The 18,608-nt window shown below is 40.4% G+C and overlaps 1 protein-coding gene across 1 annotated transcript in view; it reads right to left on the bottom strand.

The window, feature by feature from the left end:
- The window catches only part of ABCC2 (ATP-binding cassette, sub-family C (CFTR/MRP), member 2), a 91,116-nt gene that overhangs the window by 54,989 nt on the left and 17,519 nt on the right, over window positions 1-18,608 (bottom strand). Inside the window, exons 3-10 of the mRNA XM_006831242.1 lie at window positions 16,353-16,478; window positions 13,814-13,948; window positions 13,407-13,514; window positions 12,563-12,618; window positions 11,524-11,758; window positions 9,496-9,659; window positions 8,387-8,564; window positions 461-715 (exon numbers count right to left, since the gene is read on the bottom strand). Coding sequence (XP_006831305.1) covers window positions 461-715; window positions 8,387-8,564; window positions 9,496-9,659; window positions 11,524-11,758; window positions 12,563-12,618; window positions 13,407-13,514; window positions 13,814-13,948; window positions 16,353-16,478 — 1,257 coding nt within the window. The remainder of the gene's footprint in view (window positions 1-460; window positions 716-8,386; window positions 8,565-9,495; window positions 9,660-11,523; window positions 11,759-12,562; window positions 12,619-13,406; window positions 13,515-13,813; window positions 13,949-16,352; window positions 16,479-18,608) is intronic.

Genomic DNA, 18,608 nt, shown 5'->3' with positions numbered 1-18,608 from the left:
CCAACTCCTACCAACAGGTCCACCCACCCAGGCTCTGATTTCTAGCCCAGTTAAGGACTGTTTGCATGGAGCCCTCCTAGCTGAAGGGAACAGGAGTGCTTGCCAGGACTTAGCTTACAGTTTGGATCACTCATGTGACTACTCTGTGTGGTTGATTTGTATTGTAATGATGGGCAGGCTGGACTCAAATCAGGTTTGATACAACCCAGTGGAGCAGGATGGAAGAGTTATTTGAAAGATTTCTGGGACAGTCCTTCCCTTCCCTTTCCAATTGGGTTATTCCTTCTAATATGAATAAGGAAAGAATCTATAAACCCTAAGAGTTTGGAAAATGAAAAGAGAAGGGAAAAATATAGTCACTTTGCCTTGCCCAAACTCCCAATAAGAGTTCGAACAGAGTAAATAAAAGCATTTAGACTTTGGACAAGGTGTGTATCCCAGAATGACTTTGTTTTCTTACCTGAATAGTCCTGTTCTTGGTGGCCAGTATCCCATTAATTGGGATTAGGAGCACCATTACTCCAACACCTGCAAAGACTGAAGGTCCCAACTCTTCCCATAGGAAGTAGATCGATAAGACAATCTGTAGAGCACAAGACCACAGCAAGTGGACGTAGCTGGTGACGTCCATGAGCTTCTGGGCATCCACAGACATCAGGTTTACTGTTTCTCCTACAGTGTATTGCCTCCTGGCCGAGTTGGATAAGGTCAGTGCCTAAAGACAAAGATTGGGATTGGTCCCATCTATAAGGCCAAGGAAATTATGAGGTGAGGGAGTCTCCGAAAGTGAAAACATAATGGAAGGATGTGGTCTTGATGGACATCACTTTTTCATGGGACAGTGCCTTCCTTCTTGTTCCAAATCTTTCACAGCGTTCTATCATTCTTGACCACTTTGTCTTGTTATTTCCGCCTTCCCTTAATCTCTTATACAAATTCTATTTATCCTTCAAAATAAAGCTGTCAGTTTAGATAGCACTTCTGTGAAGCCTTCTCCAACTCAAATATTTGTGTTTAAACATCGATAACATCCTGTGCCTACCTCTGTTGTTACACTTATCACATTGAATTTAATTATTTGCTTTTCTATTTCTCTATCAGATGCAAACTCAGTCAGGACAAGGCCTGTACATTTTATCATTGTAGCATGTAACATACAGGAGGGAATCAAATATTCATGGGAAGAAAGTAGTAAGAAAGGAGCAGGAGTAAGGTGGAAAGAAGATAGGATGGGGAAGGGAGGAAGGAAGGAAACTAGCATGCTTTGATCCTAGTCTTAAAGTCTTCTGATGTCACAGTATTGCAACCCTTCCCAACAAGGACAGACATCTTGAAATGGAGAGAAAAACTGCAGGGATCACCCATTTAACTCATCTGTTATTAATAATTTCAGTGTAATCGTTATCTAGAGGATCCCTGGTGTGGTGCTATAGGATAAGCACTGGATTACTAACCACAAGTCAATGGTTTAAGCCCATCACCCACTTCTCAGAAACCCTACGCAGAGTCGCTGTAAGTAGGAACCAGCTTGAGGGCACTTAACAGACAACTTCTATCTAGATGCCTGAATCTTGTGGTACAGATCTCCTGTTTTTATATAAGGAGATCAGAGGCTCATGCCCACAGACCTATCACTTACAAAACAAGCCTGCACTCAGCCAAGGGGGTTGGGAAGCCCTGTAACTATGCTCACCAAATCATCACTGTTGTGGGTGATTTGGTGAGCATAGGAAGGGATGCCTTCTTCTAATTCACACTAGGAGTGGTACTTGATCCTCAACCCTATCACCTTTCCTTTCTTAGAAGTTCTGCTATCATCTTACCCTACATTTTTGTAATGCATTTTGGGAACATACCAGGATTCTTGGGTACATAGTAAAAAGAAATTTTCCTAAAACATTAAGTCACCAATGATCTAAAAGAATCAACCCACTACTCTATATGGAAAAGCCAAACAGTATACAACATTATATACTGTTCTGATATACATCCACTACTCTATATAGAAAAGCAAAACAGTATACAACATTATATACTGTTCTGATATACATCCACTCTATATCCACTACTCTATATAGAAAAGCAAAACAGTGTACATTATATACTGTTCTGATATACATCCACTGTATATCCACTACTCTATATGGAAAAGCCAAACAGTATACAACATTATATACTGTTCTGGTATACATCCACTACTCTATATAGAAAAGCCAAACAGTATACAATATTATATACTGTTCTGATATACATCCACTGCTCTATATGGAAAAGTCAAACAGTATACAACATTACATACTGTTCTGGTATACATCCACTACTCTATATGGAAAAGCCAAACAGTATACAACATTAAATACTGTTCCAGTATACAAAAATTATGCAATTACCTTTCAGGGTAATCATTATGCTTTTCTTTTGTTAATAAATCTCAATAAAGTAAATAGACCATTGACTTAGTCCTAAGTAACTCTGGTCTAGAGGCAAGTCTTGGTTATGTGATTACACACATTCTCTGTATAATTGGGGTAATGCACTTACTTCACAAGGTTATGGATGGATGAGGCTATGAGAGGATTCATAAACAGTAAAGGATTACCTAAGCAAATGAAATTAGTCATTTTCCTTCATTCTAATTAAATATCAAGATTTATTTGAATGAAATCTCATTAAGAGTTCTATTTTATAAATCTCTTTATTGATTATAATAGCTGCAAACTCTGAAATACATCAATAACCAAATAGTGAAGATATAAGGAGCAAAGAAGAGTAAGGAAAATCAAAGACACATGAAAATGTAAAGAATACTGATGAATCTGCAAAACACCTCACAACATGAGGAACCTAGAGGTCATTATGTTAAGTGACATAAGTTAATCACAAACAGACAAATGTATGAGATCACTACTATAAAAAGTCAATAAAAGTTTTATGCACAGAATGATTCCTTGAGGATTACCAGGGGTAGGAAGAGAAGAGAGTAGATACATATTGACTTAGGACAAGGGAATGACAATAACAACACACAATAGGGGGAAGTCAGCATAAAAGGACCAAAGCAAAGAAATACGGTGGTGGTGGTTATGTGCCGTGGAGTAGGTTCCGACTCATAGCGACCCTGTACAGGGTTTCTGAGGCTGTAAATCTTTACAGGAGCAGAAAGCCTCATCTTTCTCCAGTGGAACAGCTGACCTTGCGCTTCACAACCTGATTCATAACCACTATGCTACCAGAGTTAGTGGGAGGAAAACAAGAGCTAAAAGCAATGAAGGTAAATATTATTACATATACAACACTGCAATAACAGTAATAATACAAATCTATGGCTCCATATAATAAGCAGTGGACTACAATCCACAAGGTATGTGTTTGGAGCCCACAAGCAATTCCTTGGGAGAAAGATGAGGCTTTCTGCTCCCATGAAGATTTAAAGCCTTAGAAACCCTATACAGGGTTACTATGAGTTGGAATCAATTTGACAGCACTTAATAACAACAACAATAAGTGAATATATGGACACTCAAGATGGACAGGGGTGGGCTTCAGAGGAAAAGATAGAGAAGTGGATTGAAAGCTGACTGGGAGAAGAAGCTGATCAAGAGCGGTAAAAAAGGAGGCAGACTGGTGGACTGTTTGCTGGCCTGACTTGACATGACTGTCTTGAACTTTTGTAAGCAGCATTCAATTCAGATGTCAGGCTGACAGCATGGACCCTCACCAGTGGCTGATAACAAGATGGATGCTATTCTCTATGGTGACCAGAGGTGTGGCCAGCTCCCACACTCACCCACCCCCTGCAAATCCCCTGCTCTGCCAAAGGTTGAAGGCATGCCATTGTGAGTTGAACACAGGGTACACCACCCCTGCAGCTGGGAGGTGCATGAACATTGTTTCTACAGAGTTGTAGACCACAGCAAGGCCCGGCATGGGCTCTCATAACCAGTCACCCTGTCCCCTGCGGCTCTCAGGACCTGAAAGATTTCCTTTTGGAAACAAAGATGCTGACCTCAGACACCATTAGGACCTGCAAGAACTACTTCTGGACTAGGTGCCCTGACCATAGGCAACACCTAGGCCTACAGGAACTCCATAGAGGGCCAGGCGTGCCACCCTCTCATCCCTCCCTCTCCCACCTTGTGAGCGCCTTGGCTGGCAGGGACCTGCCACCATTTTCTCCTCTGTGGGTCAGGTCCTACCCTAGTTTTTTCCTTTTGTTGTTGTTTTTCTTCTTCTCTTCTCTCCCTTCACTTATTTTTTCATCCTTTCTTTCTCCACTTTTTTCTTCTGTTTCTCTTTTTAACGCTCTCCTTCTTGTTTCCTTTTGATTTTTTTTTTTACTTTGCTTTTTTTTTTTCTTCCCACTCTATAATTTATTCATTGTAGTTTTGAATTTTTATTTTCTCTTCCTCTGCTTTATATTCCTTTCCTTTCCCCCCTTTTTTTAAGTTATTATAGTCTTTTTTCTTGCTACTGTCTGGTGTGTTTTTTTTTTTTTCTTTTATTATTTTCTCTTTTTACTGTTTTTTGTTTCTTTCTTTCTTTTTCCTTTTTTTTGTCCCCCCTCTTACAGGAAACAACAACTATACCTGTACAACCCAGTCACAACCATATCTCCTGCAGTCCCACACACTGGACAAGATCCACTATGAGCTCCTGTATCATCTGATCCATGATAGAAAGCAACTAACACCATATAAACCTACCCTGAGCTGTACAGCACAGCGAATGAAGAACTATTCACACACTTCCATTCTCTAGTTACATCCACCAGAAGACAGATTACGAGTGCCTAAGAACACACCATCATACAATCAACAATTAAACACAAAGTCAATGACATCACAATGTCTTAGAGACAACTGGCAATTTCAGTTCACATGAGAAAACAAGACAGAGTGGCTCAAACAAGTGACCAAGATGTAGAGCCAGAAAACATTTCTGAGGAAAAAAAGGTATTGGATCTACCTGACAAATAATTCAAAAGATAATATTTAGGTACTGTCAATGGGTTGTGAAAAGGTTGAGAAAGCTGCAGATGAAAGCAAGGAGCACACAGAAACAACTTAAGAGAAATTCAGGAAAATACCACAAGAGCCAATGGGAAAAAAAAAAAATGAAAAATTAGAAACAATAAAAATAATGCAAATAGAAAACCAAGAGATTAATACTAAGAGTTCAGAAATGGATAATGCATTGAAAGGGCAAAGATTTGAATCAATGAAAGGTTGAATTAGTGAGCTTGTAACAATCTCTTAATACTACTCTGTTAGAACAACAATCAGGAAAAAGTACAAAGAAAGCCTAAGATTTATGTGAAACACCATCAAGTTGAATAATTTATGATTATATGTTTGGAATTCTAGAACAGGAAGAGATGGAAAACTAAATAGAAAAACTCACAGAGAAAATTGTCAGAGACAAATTTTGGAAGAAAGCATCCTTAATATTAAGAAAGACAAGAAGATAAGCATTTGAGATGCTGAACAAATGCCAAACAGTATAGACGCCAAAAGAAAATTGCCAATGCATATTATAATCAAACTTTGCAAAGCCAAAGACAAGGTAAGAATCCTGAGAGCAGCTCAGGAAAAACAAAAAGCTACCTAAAAAGGAGAAATAATAAGGCTAAGATTTGATTTCTCAATAGAAACCATGTAGACAAGAAGGCAATGGAATGATACATCTAAAACTGGAAGGAGAAAAAAAATGCCATCCAAGAATCATATACCCGGCAAAATTTTCCCTCAAATACAATGGCAAAATTAGGACATTCCCAGATAAACAGAAATTAAAGGAATTTGTAACAATCAGACCAACTTTACAAAAAATACTAAAGGGAGTTCTTTGGACTGAGAACCGACAACAGCGGACAACAACCTGAGATTAACATATATGACAAAACCACCCAGAATTCATCCAGATATAGTAATATCCCAGAGTCCTGGGGTGGTGCTGTGGGTTAATGCGCTGGACTGCAAAGTTGGTTTGAATTGCAAAGTTGGCAGTTACAGCTCCTAGCCATTCCTTGGAAACCCTATACAGGGTTGCTATGGGTTGGAACCAACTCAACAGCACTTAACAACAACAACAACAACACAGTGATAGCCAAAATAAAACAAACCTACAAAATTGAATCACCACTCATCGGTCAGTTTGCTGTACTATGGTGGCTTGAATGTTACTGTAATTCTGGAAGCTATGCCACGGGTATTTTGAGTGCCAGAAAGGTCACTCACAGTGAACAGGTTTCAGATGAGCTTCCATACGAAGATAGACTAGGAAGAAAGAGAGACAGACTACTTCTGAATATTTAGTAAAAATTTTATGAACAGCAGTGGAACACAGTCAGCACCAAATTATTGAATACTGAGACACGATGACAAGCACCAGAATACTGTCAGATATATTTCCGGAAGATGAGCCCCTCAGGTTGGAAGGCACTTAAAATATGACTAGGGAAGAGCTGTCTGCTCAATTTATCATTTCCTTGATAGTAAACAATGTGATTGTCAGATTCAAAATGGCAAATACCTGTCCATGTCAGCTCACTGTTGTCTAGGATATTAATGTTTATGAGTTCCATTTAATTTTTGACAATTTCCAATTTTCTGAGATGCATACTTTGTACATTCCATATTCTGATTATTAGTGGATATTTACAGCTGTTTTCTCTCCATTTTGATTTGTGCACTATCAGCAAATGAATGTCCTGAAGGCTTGACTCCATTCACATCTTCACAGTCAACTCTACTTTGAGGAGGCAGCTCTTCCCTAGTCGTATTTTGAGTGCCTTCCATCCTGAGAGGCTCATCTTCCAGCACTATATCTGACAATATTCTGGTGCTCTTCATCATGTTTCAATATTCAATATTCTGATGCTGACAGTGTTCCACTGCTATTCTTATAGTTCTCAGTGACTAAATTTTCAGAAATAGTCTGACTCTCCTTCTTCCTAGTCTCATACGAAAGAATAAATATTGTATGAGACCACCATTGTGAAAACTCAAGAAAAGGTTTTCACATTAAAATAACATTCACTGATGGTTACCAGGCAAGGGGGAGTAATTCACTTGTTAGAACGTGGTGATGGGTGGTTAAGTGCCACAGAGTCAGTTTCCACTCAGAGAGTCCTTGTTTAGGGTTTCAGAAGGCTTTAAATCTTTGCAGGAGCAGAAAGTCTCATCCGTCTCCCTTAGAGAGGCTGGTGGACTCAAATTGCCAATGTTGTGGTTTGCAGTCCAGTGCTTACTGGGATAGAGGGTAGACGTGTGTTAACTTGGGTAATGGGGAAGGTAATATACAAGTAGGAGGCTGGTATAAGAGAGATGAAGGCAGGGGAAGAGTCAGGAAAGAGTGCAAGAGTTAAAGGGAACAGAGCAAAGTACTGTTACATACACAGCCCTGCAATAGCAGTGATCTATGTATATGGAGATAAATGGATAGATACACAGACTGGATGTGTGTGGGAGGGAGAGTTGGAGTAGACCCACAAATGTAAAGTTTTGACAGAATACATTTTTACCTTTGTTGCAAACATATTTATGAATGTGGTGGAGCATCCAGTGGACAAAGTTATGAAAACTTCTTAGAATGAGTCATTTTAGGGTGTAGTGACTGGAATCTTAGGTGCAAATATTGGTTTTTTCTTGTTCGAAAGAAAAAAAAAATGATGAAAACTGAAAGGGTTTGCAAATAGTCCAGTGGATGAATGGATCACGTCTCCACAACTGAAACTAGATGGTGCCTGACTTCCACTACCGACTGCTCCGAAGGGGAGCACATTAGAGGGTCCTGGAAGAGTGGGAAAAATGTGGAACAAAACTCAAAATCACAAAAAAGACCAGGCTCACTAGTCAGATAGAGACAGGTGGAACCATAGACTATGATCCTTAGTCATCTTTGAAGTCTGAAACTGAACTCACCTCATGGCTCAGTTTTCAGCTAAACACTAGGTAGGTATGTAGGGTGGGAGGTATCACAACACTAGTGAGGTATATACAACATAAAGAGACCAACTATTAAAGATCAAAAGGGTAGCACTTACCCAAGGACAAAATTCAGAAGGGTTAGGAAGGAAGGAGGAATGCACACAAGAAACAGGAAGGAAATGGCCTAATATTACATGGAGGGGATTGCTGTCACTGAGACGAAATGAAGTGTATGATTTGTTGACTGTAAAACTGATGATCTGCTCTGTAAACCTTTATGCAATTCACAATAAAAAGTAAAAGAAAAAAGATAATGGAAAACATCTAAAATCAAAACTAATCAAAATCAAACAATATTGTCAGTTATCATTACCTTGTTTCTTCCTTCAATCCTGTAATAGTTTCCTCATACTTAATAAGGAGATTTTCTTTGGCAATACCTAATGCATTTTACTTACCTTCTTATATACAGAAGCCATGATGGTCGTCCGTACAGTCATACCCAACATAAAGCAGAACTGAAAATACCACTGAAGGCAAATAGACTGGAGGAGAGCCACAATGAAGAAGAGGATTGAATAGATATAGCCAGTCCATACATATGCATTATTATTATTTGCAAAGGCGATGAGAAATCTGCCGGAACAAAATCAAGTAAATGTTGCCCATCAGGCCTCCAAGGGCTCTTTATCTTCCTAGTGGGGACCTACCTTACCCATCCTTTACCCTATAGGTAATAAAAATAATCAGAATGACCAAACACCTTTGAAAAACCTAAGCTCCATAATCTTGCCTCCCTGACTGAGAATGGGTAGTGAAGGAAATGTTCCACATAACTGCTGCTACAATGCTTTGCCATTTGCCACTACCCCCTCCCTGTCACCTGCTCTCTGCCCGCCACCCCCCCACCAGTATAAGAGACGATGTGGATATATGGGACAAGTTGGTTGGTTCCCGGACAACAAAAACCCAAGAAGGAATTAGGATGTCTATCCAGTATGGAGGTCCTGGTGTGACACTGTAGGATAAGCACAGGACTGCTAACCAAAAGGCTGGCAGTTTCAATCCACCAGTTACTCCTGGGAAACCCTATACAGTGTTCCTATGAGTCAGAACCGACTCCACAGCACTTAATTACAACAACAACATCCATCATGAGTTTGAAGGGCTTCCTCCTGGAGGGTGGTTCATTCCATACACCCCAGGGAGTTGCAAAGTCTTGTCAGGATTAGCCTGAACCTGTGGGAAAATGAGGTTCTAGACACTCGATAAAAAGCGTTCCTGGGGTGTGGTGTCCACCTCTTGGACATGATCCCATAGCAGTGCCATGTCACAGTAAAGAGCTCCCAACAAATATCTGAGTCTCTATGAGGGGAGGAAATGAGGACGGTTAGAGTGTACATCATCTTAAATTTTAAAAACTGCCTTGCACAAACACATTACAAAGTGGAGGAAAATAATGAGGGTTTTCAAATGGAAAGTTAATAATACACTCCTGCCTGTATACACAAGGGTTAAAAAAGGAAGGTGGCAGAGGGAACCCTGGCAGGATAACCTGAGGACTCACTTCAGCAACTGAGGATTCAGAAATATGAAGCTGTCGTGCACTAGCTTCAATAGGAATGCTTTTAGGAGTTCCATGTAGAAAGTTTTAAAGAGGCTCTTGATTAACCAGGACTTCGGATAGTCTTTTGTGATCCCAGACTCCTCTTTTTTCCTTTTAGTTTCTTCCTGGATACAAAAAAACAAACAATAATGTACACAGAGTTAGTAGTGTTCGACTCCTTCACTAAACAGCTCTAGAGTGTTGAGTCTCAGCCCTGGCGCCATCTTTGGACAGCTTTTGGTCTCCTCTTCACTGCGTGGTTGCCAATCCACATTTCTAGGCACCATTGCTGTCCTCTCTTTCCTAACTGATCCTTGTCATCTACTTTGGATTAGAAAAACAGGCAACTAACCTGGTGAGATTATCACATAAATGCAAAGAACAGAATCGGAGTCAGGGATTAAGGGGCTGTCTTGAGAGTGAAGGCCATAGTCATGTTAATGTATATTTCAGATGCTTACCCATTGGAAATCCAGTGCTGTCAAATTGATTCTGACTCATAGTGACTCTATAGGACAGAGCAGAACTGCTTCACAGGGTTCCCAAGACTGTAATCTTTATGTAAGTAGACGGCAGAGTCTTTCTCTCATGGAACAGCTGCTGGGTTTGAATCACCAACCTTTTGATTAGCAACCGAATGCTTAAGCATTGTGCCACCAGGGCTTGTATGTTTAGAAGCCTTTTTGTTACTGTTCTTTTCCTACGTTTTGGCCTCTGCATTACATTCTCCAGAGTCCCATCATGTCCACCATATTCTAGCTTCTCAAGTTTTTCAACCTTCAACTCCTCTTGGTAATTTCTCTTACTGAGGTTCCTTTCCTCTGTCTCTCCCGCCAGGATGACTGACTCCCAGCTTTCACTGCACCTTCAATGATCTATTCTCTAGGCAGCATCCTGAGAAAGTTTTCTTTCTTCACTGAATGAACTATTTTATTGATCATTATCAGTACCCTGTTGTTGTTGTCATTAAGTCAAGTCAGTTCCAACTCATCACGACCCTATATAGGGTTTCCCAGGAATGGCTGGTGGTTTTAAGCAGCCAACCTTGTGGTTAGCAGTCCAGTGCTTATCCTACAGTGCCACATTACAGCAATGCTCCTAGGGTTCGGATATACGTCACTTATCTATGTCTGTCTTTTCTTTTTTCCACCCAAGAGACTTTTCAAAACATAAATCAGACCACCCTACGCCTCTGCCCAAAATCTTTCACTAGCTTTACATCAAACTTAAAATCCAGACTCCTTACCATGGCCCACAAAGGCCTACACAGTCTCACCCTTGACTACCTCCCTACACTCATCTCATGCCCTGCTCAGCTTCCTCAAGATGCCCCTGTGTCTCCTTCCAGTTTCCTGAATGAGTCAAACTTGTTCCCTTCTCCACCTAGCCCTCCTGCTCCTTCTGATTTCCCTGTAGATGGACTGTTCTCACATCTGGGTCTCTGTTGAAATGCCACCTCCTCTGAGAGGTCTTCTCTGATGATCTATCAAGAATGACGCTTCACTCCCTCTACTTTATTTTCTTGATAGTACTTATAACTAGAGTTATATTCACTTGAGTTACAAGAGTAGCGCATGCATTGGTTTTTTGTTTCTTTTCTAGTTCCCTAGAGATGGAGACTCTTCAAGGCTTGGTCCTTATACCCCCTGCCCAGAATGGTCTCTGACACACAACTGTGCTCAATAAATATTTTTGAATGACTAAATAAATTAGCTGTGAATGCTAATTCCAACCAAGGTGCAGATTCTAGTAATGCTTAGGTATTATTTATCTTTTTCATTGAAAAAAATATATATATTATGGAAAATTTCAAATATACACCAGAGGATAAAGAAGAGCACAATATACTCTCATGTACCTATGAGGTCATACTAATATTGCAAATATACTAATGATATAAAACGCTATGAAAAGTATAAAGTATTATAAAAATTCAAGGACATCCTGAGACATACAAACATATCCGCACAGTAACTTTGGGGCATTTACCAGGACAAGGACATCTTGGCTTTGACTCTGGTTTTTGTTCAAGTCATGCAGCCTGGCTCCCGAGTGCCGCTGGGAGTTCTTCTGATTCCTTCGCTCAAGTGCCTTCCTGGCCTTCCGCAGCTCTCCTGCTGAGCACGCTTCAAACTTGCTGACTAGGGACTTGGCTTTAATACTATCATCAACGTCCCAGATATCTTCAAGTGTCAGAGGTTCCTTGAAGCCTTTCAGAACAATGCTGGAACAAGAGTGACCCACAGGCTGGGACCCTACAGACTGGGTGAGAGAGCTGTCTCTTTGCCCCCTCGATTCAAACCTGCCTGGGCCCTGATTTGGGATGGAGGAACAAATGGATGGGATTTTCCCCTTGTTCCACTGCCCCCACCTCCTGCCCCTTGAAACTTGAGAAATGGATGGGGAGAGGAGACAAGGGGGTGAGGAGGGGTGGCAGAGGTGGTAAAAGACAGAAGAGGAAGGGAAGAGGAGGGGCATCACTGAATTAAGGGCCCAAAAACCATCACCTCCCCCTCCTCCTGCTCATTCCTACTCAAACACTAGCTGCCTCTCTGTCATCCTGGCATCTCCTGGAAGAGCCTCCATGATGCCTTAAAAACCCAAGCAGACCCCGTGGCTGCCTCTACGGTGTCTTTCTAGATCAGGGATCTTAACCTGAGGTTTGGAAACATAAGTTACATCATATTTTCATTGACTTCTAGCTGAAATTTAGTCTTTCTTTCTAATCAGAGTGTAGGCAGCTAACACACTGCCTGCCTGTAGCCTTCTCCTTTCATCCTGCTGCCTTCTTTTTTGTTCTCTGTGGAACCCCAGGTTCCCAAGGGCAAATACCCCTCACCCCCTCTTCAGATTCCCATCTGCCCAATGAAGGGGCTGAACTAAATTACCCTGTAAGCTCTAACGTTCTCTGATTCTAAATGGAGGAGAAACAGAGGCCACAGCAGTCATTAACAAAATCATGCTTTTCATCATTTTCAGAAGAGTGAGGTGGGGAGAGATGTAAAGCCACACTCTAGGCATTTCCTACCTGTCATACCAACTAAAAGAAATACTACTCAGAAATGAAGCCGTGGTTGATGGATTCTGCAAGACACACAAAAAATTAGAAAGTAAATCAATTGGAAATGGAAATGCTATGGGACTCTAGAATCAGAAATGGATTTTGTTAGATACGATGTGGTAGAAACTAGAGATGATGTTGAAGCCAATTGGTCAACACATGTTTATTTGGGAGCCAAACGGTCACTAAACAAAACAACAACAACAAACCAGTTGCTGTCAAGTCAATTCTGACTCAGGCTGACCCCATGTGTTGCTATGGTCACTGCTTTTGTTGAGTGTGACCCTGTATAGGGTTTCCGAGGAGCAACTGGTGGGTGTGAACCACCAACCTGTGGTTAGCAGTCCAGTGCTTCCTCTAGTAGCCACAGTTGCTAGTCGAGAGATCATTAGATTTGCTGGCAGAGACATATGAATTAATTGCCTGTGGTAAAGACTGGTAGATCAACATATCTACACATTATTAGTCACCTCCTATTTCCTTATGTCATAAAATAATCTGTAATTCCTTATTCAAGGCTCCAGGAGACAGACCCAGACATCTCCAAGTTGAATTTGTCAAGAAGTCATTGATTTAAGTAATATAGTTGTTGGTGTTGTTATGTGCCGTGGAGTCCGTTCGGACTCATAGCAACCCTGTACAGGGTTTCCAAGGCCATAAATCTTTACGGGAGCAGAAAGCCTCATCTTTCTCCTGCGGAACAGCTGGTAGTTTCAAATGGCTGACCGTAAGATTAGCAGCCCGATTCGTAACCACTACGCTACCAGAGCTCCTTAAGTAATATAGTAGGCAAGTATATTTAGAGACTCACATTTGATGAGGCATTTTTTTCTGAAAATGATGAAAGAATCAGGATCAATAACTGTAATGCATAGGAGATGAAGAACAGGCAGGAATAGGTCAGGTTAGAATTGCTGTCCTGTGAAAGAAAAAAAATGAAGCTTTTATTTAAATTTAATCTAAATCTATTATCTATGAGGAGGCTTCAAAATGTTTTTGAAAAATTGGAATAAAAAGATTCTTGAATTCGTCCATGAGTTTTGTAAACCCCCTTTATAATAATTACTATATATATATATACATATATATATAAATACTTGTGATTAAAGCTGATCACCAAATCCCCGAAATCCAAGCCCAGGTTTCTTCATGCCATTTCTCCAGTGTAGCCGTCTCCCAGCAGTGCCCCCTTTATGCCATCCTCTCTTTGGTCCTAACCTGTAGGAGTGCCCGGATGAGAGTTTGAAGTTGGAAAGTGCCACAGAGTATTGAGAGGATCCAGAATAAGGACAGGAACCAAGAGCTCTTCTGCACACACCATTGTCTGCTGTGCTGGATCAGCAAAACCAGGATCTGGAGAGAAATTCACATCAAGCTCTGAAGACTCTTGTCACTAACCAAGTACAGGAGCTGAGAAGTTTGTTGGAGAATTGGGGGGGGGTGGGGGCAGGCAGGTGGGGAAGAGAGGTTGGGGCTGAAGGACGAGAGTGTTGTGATTACAATGGGGCTTCTAAAATTCATGGAAACATGGAATTGAAAGAGAATTGGATTTTTTTTCACAAACTTTTTGAAGCCCCCTTGTAATCTGACCAAATTGTAGGTTACCTCCCTGCTGTCATCCAACTTCCTCTTTCAATGCCTTCATGCTGTCTCTGGGGTCTTTCTCACTCCATCTCTATTTATCACACTTGTTGTTGTTGTTAAGTGCCATCAGTGGATTCAGACTCATAGCGACCCTGTACAGGGTTGGGTGGGGACTTATCCAGGAAATCTGATGATCCCGATCTGCATTTTAGTGAAGTTACTTTGGGAGCCAGAAAAGCTTTTTCAAGACCCAAGGGAATGAATTTCAGACGCTACAGTAGCCAGGCGGGAGAGGTAGATTTGGGTAGGTACAAGGTCTCTGCACCTTGGTTCTTTCATATCAGATTAATTGTTAGTTACCATCAACTCAAGTCTGACTCATGTGACCCCGTGTGTACAGAGGAGAGCTGTTCAAATGGCTTTCAAGGTTGTGACCTTTGGAAGCAGCTCTGTATGCCTTGTCTTCAGAGGCAAATCTGGGCTTAAACCGCCAAACTTTTGGCTAATCATCTAGGTAATTCAAATTAAAACTCTATTTGGATCCCCTCTCTTAGAGACAATTAATTAAATGCTGGTTGTTTACCTAGCCTTAGTGGTATGCTGGTAAATCAGCTTCTGATTTGCCTGGTGTGACTAATCCTACCATGCTTTTGTTGCTAATTGCTGTCAAGTGAGATACTGACTCATAGCAACCCTGTACAGGGTTTCCGAGGAGCAGCTGGTGAGTTGGAACTGCTGGCTTTTAGGGCCCAAACTGACTTTGCAGTTCACAGCATTAACTGGCAGCAAATCCTACCGTAGCAGATTTCAAACTCCAAGTGATGCCACTGGAGCCTGGGTTGGGAAGAGATATATGAGCCAACTCTACTCTAGAACACATTGCCTAGCTCTTGTTTGTTTGTTTGTTTCATAACAGTTGTTGTTGTTAATGTGTGCCATCAAATCAGTTCTGACTCATAGCAACACTGTATAGGATTTCTGAGGAGTGACTGGTAGGTTTGAACAGCCAATCTTACCATTAGCAGTCCAGTGCTTATCCTACCGTGCCACACCAGGGCTCATAACAATGGTAGTAAGCAAAAAATGCTTACAGGGGCCAAGGAAGTAACGTTACTCCGCGAAGTGGCGCAGGGTGGGCGCCACTAAGCAGCCCCAGCTGACCATGAACCTGGGGGAATATAGACTCATGGTTGCCAGACATTTTGATTTTTCAAGAATGGTTGGAAATTCGGATTTTTATGTAGTATCTTCTTCTTTTAAAATGATAGCAATAAATTCAATTTTTGTTTAAATACTCTTTAGGCTCCTGGAAAACACATGCCTACAGAAGAGACAGCAGTTTCTGACATCAGGTTTAAAACAACAATTCAAGACTCAGGGATCCACTAATTAGAGTCATTAATTAAGAATAATATGTACAGTATCCAAAAATTATTTTACATCAAAAAAATTTATATATCATCTATGATCCTTATGTGGAGCTCTGGTGGCATAGTGGGTTATGCATTGGGTTGCTAACCACAAGATCAGCAGTTCGAGTCTGCTAGTCACTCCTTGAGAGAAAGTCTGAAGCTTTCTGCTCTTGTAAAGGTTTACGGCTTCAGAAACCCTAAATAGAGCCACCATAAGTTAGAACTGACTTCATGACACTTATCAACAACAGCATGATCCTTATATGTCAAGATACAAGGACATTAGAAATACATCTTAGCTTTTAGAGCAGATACTTAATCCTAGAGAGAAGTTTCTACCAAAATGTTGTTGTTAAATGCCTTCAAGTCGGTTCCAACTCATAACGTCCCTATATAGGGTGTTCCCAAAAAAAAAGATGAAAAATTAAAATCTATTGTCTTTAGTTTCACCCAACTATAACCAAGCGTTGCCTCATTATAATGCCCTTGAAAGAGTGAGATATATGAAGATATAGTAGAATGAACAATAGGTCAAGAATTGGAAAACTATTTTAATCTCTCTCACCAGCTAACTCTAAACCTTAGGCAAGTCAGTTAACCTTTGCTTCAGATTTTTAATTTACAATGTGAGAAGATTGTCATTTCTACTTCTCAAAGTCTTTAGATGAAATTTCACTTAATTTCATCCCCAGAGAGTACATTTTAGCTAAAAGAATGCAGGTAGAGAGAAGATAGATGGTGAAAGTGGTTATGGGTCTTACCCATGTACCCAGGTAAAGACTTGGATTGGTATATCTAATGGCAGGGACTGTGCCTTGTCCAGAATCTTCTATGAGTACAAAGGCCAGCTCTATGGCTGCTAAAATAAGAAGAAATCCAACAAGCACCTGAGAAGAAGAAGAAAAAAAACAACCAGTTAGGAGGATTTAAATTTTTAGCAGTGTCTTAGAACAGAATGATTTCTAATCATGGGTGATAAAAATGACAACAGTGATTCAAATAACATATTCAATAAAATTTTGTGGAATGACTTGGTACATATAGGTCATCCAATAATGGAATGAAGTTCAAAGTATGCCCTTTTAAGTGTTTTTGAGGAAAGCTGATTGTGAAGGTTTAAAAATGTGTTTACAAATTCTTTGATACACTGAACTGTGAACCACAAGGTCAGAGATTCAAATCCACCAGCTGCTCCTCAGAAACCCTATACAGAGTCATTTTGAGTTGGAATTGACTTGATGGCACTAAAAACTCCCTTCAAAACATTAGTTCTCCTCCCTTGAGTGTGGACTGGACTTTGGTGACTCACTCCTAATGAGTAGACTATGACAGGTGTGACAGTGTGAGACTCTTACTCTTGGGCAAAAGCTAGCTGCCCTGTCACAAGAATGCTAATGGAGGGGTTCACTTGGCCTCTTGCCAGAAGTCTGTGAGTGAGCCATCTAAGAAGCATTTTTTTTTTAAAAAAAAAGCCACGAAACCAATAACTCAGTAGAAAAAATGAGTATAGAATACAAAGAGATAATTTAAGGAAAAAGGAACATACATGACCCTTAAACACATGAAAAGATGCTTAACCTCATTAATAGCAAGGCGTCAGTGGGATGTCCATGGATTCCATAGTGTAATTTAAAGTTATAACAACACAGTATTCTTTTTTAACTGTTCTGTGTTTTATAATCCTTAATTTGTATGTGCCTAATAGAAGGGTCTATGGGTTAGAATCGACTTGACGGCACTTCACAACAACAACAATAACAGGGTGGGAGTCCTGTTATTACATCAATAACTAATAAGGTATCAAAATATGAGATGCAAAAATTGGTGGAACTCCAAGGGGAAAGAAACCAACCAACTACTATATGTTGTTGTTTTTAAGTGCCGTTGAGTCGGTTCTGACACATAGCGACCCTGTATAGTGTTTCCAAGGAACAGCTGGTGAGTTTGAACCACCGACCTTGCAGTTCAAACAGCTTTGCAGTCTGGTGCATTAACCGCATTAATTACACCAGGACTCCACTATATAGTTAGTACTATATAATTAGAGATTCCAGGACCCTCTATGAGTGATGGACATGTCCAGCCCACTGAGATTGAGTAAGGGTCTAGGGGAACTGAGCAGCACCATCAATGAACTGTGTCTAATTGATGTTTCTAGATGACATCACCCAACAGTACAATGCACAGTCTTCTCAAACTCATGTGGAACATTTATCAAGATAATCTCTATTCTGGAACAGAAAACACATCGAAGAAATGTAGAGAAAAATCGAAATTAGGATTTATATAATAGCAGAGGGACCTATTCCAGTCAACTCTGTTAATTAGCTTAATTAGCAAACAGATCACTAATAATTACCAGAAAGTTTAGAAAAAATAGTAACCCTGCGAAAGGCAGAACTTACAGAGAAGGAAAACTCAAATATTTCCCACAAAAACGAGTGATAGGAAAGTGGTAGGGCTACACCCTGTCAGAGGTAGGAACCTTTCAAGTTCTGGAAAAAACAAGGCAGTCTCATTGATTTCTGGTTAGCATAAGTCTCATTGCATTAACAAAGAGGACAGGCAAGCTAACGAAATAAGACAATTCCTAGATTGAAATATACAGAAATATTAAGTGAACAGAGGAGAATCTTTTTTATTTAAAAATGACTGTGGTAAGAAAGCTTTGGGAAGATAGTGCCTCCACTACCCGGCTGCTGTTATGTTAATAAAAAGTGCATTCATTCAGACTGGAATAAAAATCCTTTAGGACAACTGGGAGGAAAAACTTGGGAAAATTTGTTTTGGAACTTTCCTAGAAAATAATAAATAAATAAGAGAGAAGTTGGGAAGGAGGATCAATTCAGAGAGCACAAGACCTCTTTAAAGTATTGAAGAACAAAGATGTCAGTTTGGGGACTAAGGTGAGCCTGACCCAGGCCATGGTATTTTCAATAACCTCATATGCATGTGAAAGCTGGACAGTGAATAAGGAAGACCGTAGAAGAATTGAGGCTTTTGAATTATGCTGTTGG

The sequence above is a fragment of the Chrysochloris asiatica genome, unplaced genomic scaffold, assembly GCF_000296735.1.
Source record: "Chrysochloris asiatica unplaced genomic scaffold, ChrAsi1.0 scaffold00003, whole genome shotgun sequence".
Classification (NCBI taxonomy): Eukaryota; Metazoa; Chordata; class Mammalia; order Afrosoricida; family Chrysochloridae; genus Chrysochloris; species Chrysochloris asiatica.
The sequence above is the reverse complement of the archived record's forward strand: the minus strand, read 5'-3'. Positions and strand labels throughout refer to the sequence as shown.